This window comes from Echinococcus granulosus (assembly GCF_000524195.1).
Source record: "Echinococcus granulosus chromosome Unknown EG_S00088, whole genome shotgun sequence".
Lineage (NCBI taxonomy): Eukaryota > Metazoa > Platyhelminthes > Cestoda > Cyclophyllidea > Taeniidae > Echinococcus > Echinococcus granulosus.
Genome location: NW_020170468.1, coordinates 326,879 through 332,886, shown reverse-complemented (window position 1 = coordinate 332,886; position 6,008 = coordinate 326,879). Strand labels below are relative to the sequence as shown.

The window sequence follows — 6,008 nt, the reverse complement described above, 5'->3', positions numbered from 1 at the left end:
AACAATATTTCAGTTTTGGGATATGACAATTCAGCTACACTTTAACATTTCAAATCAACCTGCGTGTCAGATTACGTCAGTACTACCACACATCTTAATGAACAGTTTGAACAGGCAAGAGTGATGATTTTGCATCTAGGTAATGTTTTACTGCATATGTTTGTGTATTTTTAAGCCCTTCCTGCACTAGCGGATTTCAAATTTGGTTGGTTTTCGATACCAAATCACCTTTGTGCTTCCATCTTTAAACAAATATTCGCAGTGATAAAAATAACCCTGCCTTACCATAGACCATAAGTTGTGTCTCGTACAAGTTATTCGATTTTATTACATCATCTAGAAATTCGAAGATTTGCTAACAATTAATTAGTTCCTGTAAGTGAATAATTTGTGCATCAACGATTAGCAACAAGATACTGTCTATATCAATTTTAAATGGCAACATTGTTTTCGATCCATTTATTCGGCTTTTGAATAAAGTTTGATGCTATGGGTAAGTAATCAAAGTCCACAATTCTTTAGCGTTTAAGCCATTCAAAGATATGCGGGAGAATAGAACCTTGGGGCGTGAAAGTACCTATTTTCTGTCGGTCAAGCACTTAATCTGACATAAAATTAAAGACTTTAACTATTTGATGCATTTGTACTTTTGGCGTACATTTTTAACATCACACTTGCTCTTCAATTCTTATTTGAGCGTACTTTGCTGGGGGCTTGCAATTGTTTAAGCACATGATTGCTTCTTACATAAAGTATGCAATGCCGTATTTGCTATTCGGGAATCACTACTTTCACAAGCACAACTGGTAATTTAGAAACGTGACAGGCCAACATTAATTGCATTTATGCTAAAAAAAACGCAAATAACACCCTGTCTAATATATTGAAATGCTGTGGATCTTTTAATCATAAAATAAAGGTTTAACCTTATTTATTTAATAGCAAAATAGCTAATTAGGGAACATAAACCATGATTCGAACTTTTACATGGTAAAGAGGCAGTATAATGCTGCCAAAATTAATTCGCACAATTTATGCAGATGGTTGTTGCCACGCTTTAGTAATAATTCAAAAAACGTGTAAATCGTAAGATTTTGTACACACTTTTTGATAATTTAGACTTCACTGTCCTCCTGTTTTATTAAGTAGATGAAGTTATTTCACTTTTTAAAAAGGGAGGCCTAATATTTTCTTTTACAATAGATCCTCATGTTTTCGACGTCTTGGAAGCAGTTTAGAAGGCGATAAAATTACTCCAATAACATAAATTAGTGCTCCACAAACCAAACATGACATTGATTACCACTCCAGGAGGCCTCGATGGGCGTCCCAACCTCATCATGTTTATTCATAGGTAACCTTTTCATTGGGATTTATTCACCAGTCAAATGTACACTTTTACAGAACTTGACTTATATTTTTAAGGCTCAAACAAGGTAAATAAATAAAAATTAAGTTAACTTTTTGTTTAATTTTATTAACACAGGAAATTACTAGCTTTAACACAGATGGCTATAGTGCTAAGGACCAAGTGCTACTACTGTCATTGTTTATTTTAGAAGATTTTTTTCTTGCATTTGTTTGACAGATTAAATGTGCGTTATTGTATTCCTACAGAAAGGAGTAGTCCCCTTTTGATTCAAGCCGTTCATTGTTATAAACGTCAATCATTTGGTGCCTGCAGCTTTACCTTTACTAAAAACATGTTTTAACGCAATTACGGGCCCAAAGTGAAACCACTAAGATGTTGTGCAGCCCAAAGTGCGCAGAAAGCCAAAGGGTTTAAATTACAAAGGGTTTAAATTAATTAGGAAATTTGCAGAAGATCAATTGTTGAGCTGGATCTCTTCTTGCTTCTAAGTCATTTATTTGCAAAAATCCCTATGGATGGTTGCATTGAATGGATGTACAAAAATGAGACCGGCGGGAGAGCTTGTGAGTCATGGGACCTCTTAACACAAACACACTCACAGACAAATCAAAGTGACAAGCTCATTCGCGCTCCTGAGGGCAGGCGATGAAGGTTTTCGAATACTTCTCAACATCCTTCTTGAGCTTGGTCGGCTTGGTGGTCACGCGTCTACCGAGCTGTGACAACAAAACAACATGATTAATTCCATTACCAGGCTTAATTTTGCATTATATACGAGGACCTTGGTACCTAAGCTACTTACAAGAGTACGCTTTCGGAAGAAGAGAAATGTCGGACAGGCGGTAACGTTTAGATCACGCGCAAGTTGCTGGAGAAGAAGGAATAGAAGAACGACGATTTTTCTTCATATTCGAGGAAACCAATGAAGGGCATGTAAAGAGAAGTAACTCACAAGATTTCTTGTAGCGTCGACTGCGAGGATAATGAGCTTTTTGAAGTCCTTGCTAATTTCCTGAAGTGTGGCCATAAGGTTCTCGAAATCCTCATCGTTAAATTTTACGAAAGCCACCATGATTAGTCTCGCCTTGGCCTCATCAAGACACTCGTCAAATGACATGTTAATCTAAAGAAGTTTGGAAGAAAATTTGATGTTTAGCCGTGAAAATTGAAATGGATATATATAGTCACCAGTGTACCTCACAAAGACCGGACATTATTTTTTCCTAAGAAGAAAAAAAACAAATACATTATTAGAATTCCTGTGGAAATGGAGTGTGAAGTTGTCTGCTCTAGGTTGCAAATACTTACAGTTAATACAGTTGTTAGGTAATCCAACAAACTGGCGCTCTCAAATGATTGACTTTGTGAATCCGTAAGTATTTAAGTCGCTGAAAGGTAGTTGAATGCACACCGCTAGGGGCAATCTGATTGGGTTCTCAACTTCACCTCACCTATCTAAACACTTACCACCTACGTGATGGAGAAAATGCCTAGGTAGTGTCAGCGGAATTTAGACTCTATTCTTGGCTCACGGTGCCCGCTATTTCAGAGTCTTAGTCATCCACTCACGAGGCAATCTATGGCGTAGTCGAAGAACCTAAGAACTACGGTCGCAGAAATTAATTTAAATATGTCACCTGATGTTTAAAAAGTCATGTTAGTCAGTACCTCAATAATCATGATGATCTGAATTCAATAGAAGAATCACTTTAAAACCTCTCCTTTAAATATATATTTATGGACAAAAAGCTACCTCCAAAAATTAGTGATGTATTTTGATGCAGACACTACTTTCTTACACCCTACAGGTCTTTAAAATTTCTATTAGTCAGCCATACAACCTTAATGACCCAGATTATTAGTAAATATCACTGGATGCTATGAGAAAGAACATTCAAGAAGCATATTGAGAGTAATAGATAATTAGCTGTGTTTAAAACAAAACTTCGGTAAATAAAGTGAAACGCACCAACTATGTAAAGCAGGGCTTCGTGCGTAGTAATAAGGTGCTGAAGAGATCGCAAACACCTTATCAGATCTGATGAATAAGACGGAATAGTCAGCACAGTTAATTAAGCTAATTTAAAAGTTGCTGTGTAAGCAGTTATAAAAGGCAAACTTGTTAAGAATGAGGAAGAAAAATGATTTTCTACATCGATTCCCTGTCGGCCTTTACGAATGATGTAGGTATCTACAAGATTTGAGGCAAATAGATGATTTGCTCCACTTGGATCGCAAATTTTAATTGCTACTTTATGTTCGCTTTTAATAGATCATATTGTTTTCATAAGTTATTTTCAGTTTTTCCATGAAAAGGGAGTAAAATTAACCTAATTTGTGATCTCTTTCCAACAGTCGCTTGCAATGATTCGTTTCTTAATTGCAATGTCTGTAGCTTTCACACTGACAAATTCAAAGCTTAAACTGAGGAAAGGTTTGGAATCAATATTTTCCAGCATTTCGATACTTCAAATGCCCCTACGATTAAAAAAGAGGATTGGTTTTGTTCGTTTAACCGGAAGGTCACAGTTCAGGTGTTGGCGTTCGATGTGAGAGGCATTTGTGTAGAAGCAGTGAGAGTACATTGCGTCACAACATTATTCACTCTCTGTGAGTTGCAACTGCTTACATAAGCTCCTTTAAGTCACATTGAATAGGAAAATCTGGGTGTGACAATTACACCCGAAGAATTATCTTGCCAATTTCATCCTGACTTTTTGAATCCTTGGTGGGAAAACAGTAGAAAGCAAATAACACCTGCTAGTACAGGGCAAAGTTAAATGTTAAATGCAAAATTCCTCTCTGGTTAAGCCCAAAAACATTGCAAAATATAAAGCAAGGATGATTAATGCGAGCCAACGCATACAAACTTGGCTAAAGGGGTCAATAATTCTGGTTGACACAGAACTGATACATTTATTCATTGTTTTGTTGGAAGGCCCAACACGATAAATGTGCCATTAGTAAAACACGTGAAAGTGTTATCCACGATATGATTCTAGTATAAATTTGCCAAGTTGCGCTATTCATTAAATTCGAGCGTGCACCAAAAATTACATACGCTTAAAAATTTTAGCTCGTGTTTTTGGTTAAGTAATCTCTTAAATTATCCATTTTGAATAACCTTATTAGGAGGAAATTATGTGAACCAAAATAATCACCAAATCATTAAGCAGATGTTACATCTTAATAGGTGTATACAACTTGTGGATTAAAACTCGTGTATGGTACGTCAGTATAAATCTTCAAGTTCTAATGACACAATAACCTGTTAAGTAGCTCTTATTTAGGTCAATTTTACGATTTAAAACACTGTTCAACGTTATATCACCCTACTTTTCTCCGTGAGAGTGCGCAAGTTTTTTTGGCGATGTAGTATTTTTTTGTCTCCGTCGACTAGCATCAATTGCACACAAGGTCGGTGCCAATGCGAAGTGATGTCTGGCAGAGTATGAGTGCTTCGGTGATGAATAATTTGAATTGCGACAGGGGTGTGGGCCTCGACTGATCTTCTCATCACTAATAGCACGCAAGCACAAAGACAATGCCATGCTGGCATTGGTTAAAAAAGGCAAAATAAGAAAAGTACGTTGATTTGATTATTGAAAATGCATTCTAGTGTTAGACATCGGAGAATGAGTTTAACCCAATCAATGGAAGGAATACCACACTATTTGTAACAAGTTCGTCCGATATCACAGAATAATTTATTCCTTGGTAAATTTTGTTTTCAGAATGCAGTTCCAACTGTATCAGCACATTACTTCTTAAAACTTCTGATATATTTGAAAGTGAGGTGTCACGCAATTACAACCGGTAGACGAATGCTCCACAATAGTGAAAAGCACTAGAACTTTGCAAATAGAAACATGATAAGGTGATAAGTGATACGTAATTATAGACAATTAATATGAGGTTAGTTTAAAGCCGGATGTTTCTAAGTGTATCTCAAGTGTCACTGGAGCAATAAAATCCTAGCATTTATAGTTTTGTAAAATATATTTTTAGATTTAGAATATTTCTTGGGATAACAGGGATTTACGTTTAATCCACTTTCCTTCCGAGGTTTTATTTCGCGTTTCCGGCATCAACAATGATATTTATGCAGAGGGTTCAAAAAGCTCATATAATTTAACAATAAAGGAAAAATAGTTATAATAAGTCATTAGTAGAGGTCCAGCTACTAGAAATGGTAAAATATTTACGCTTTGGCTATCTGAATTTTTAGCTGCTACAAAGTATTTTGAAACTTCGTTTAACACCGCGTTTGATGATGTAGGCACTGAAGTCTGGGTAAATTGTACCTCCACTCAGCGGCATGGCCTCAGGACCATTCCAGTAGTCCCGACTCTTCTATGGGTCAGTAATTTATCTTCTTACGAATTCAGAAAAGACGCGGAACGCTAAACTGGTGACAGTGGCAAGTGAATCCGATCCTAAAAGTCAACTACCTTTAATCCTATTGTTGATAGACAAACCTTTGCGTTACGAAAGAAGGGCAGTTGTCAACAATGGTAGAACCTGTATAGACTTTTAACAGAAGATTTAAAACCAACTTCAACCTTCGATAACTATCCCAGTCCCGTGTTCTGCGAGAATGTCTTTAAAATCTGAAGCGATATTAGAAGTGAACCAT

General features: G+C 36.4%; 1 protein-coding gene across 1 annotated transcript; it reads left to right on the top strand. All coding sequences in view use genetic code 11, as the record gives it.

Moving 5' to 3' along the window:
• Window positions 1-1,006: 1,006 nt before the first annotated feature.
• EGR_07856 (hypothetical protein) lies at window positions 1,007-5,524 on the top strand (the record flags this gene model as incomplete). The annotated part of the gene is made up of 6 exons (XM_024497105.1): window positions 1,007-1,079; window positions 1,355-1,436; window positions 2,601-2,744; window positions 3,807-3,894; window positions 5,107-5,163; window positions 5,387-5,524. The coding sequence occupies 6 exons, from the start codon at window positions 1,007-1,009 to the stop codon at window positions 5,522-5,524; spliced, it is 582 nt and encodes a 193-aa protein (XP_024348516.1).
• Between the last annotated feature and the right edge of the window lie 484 nt (window positions 5,525-6,008).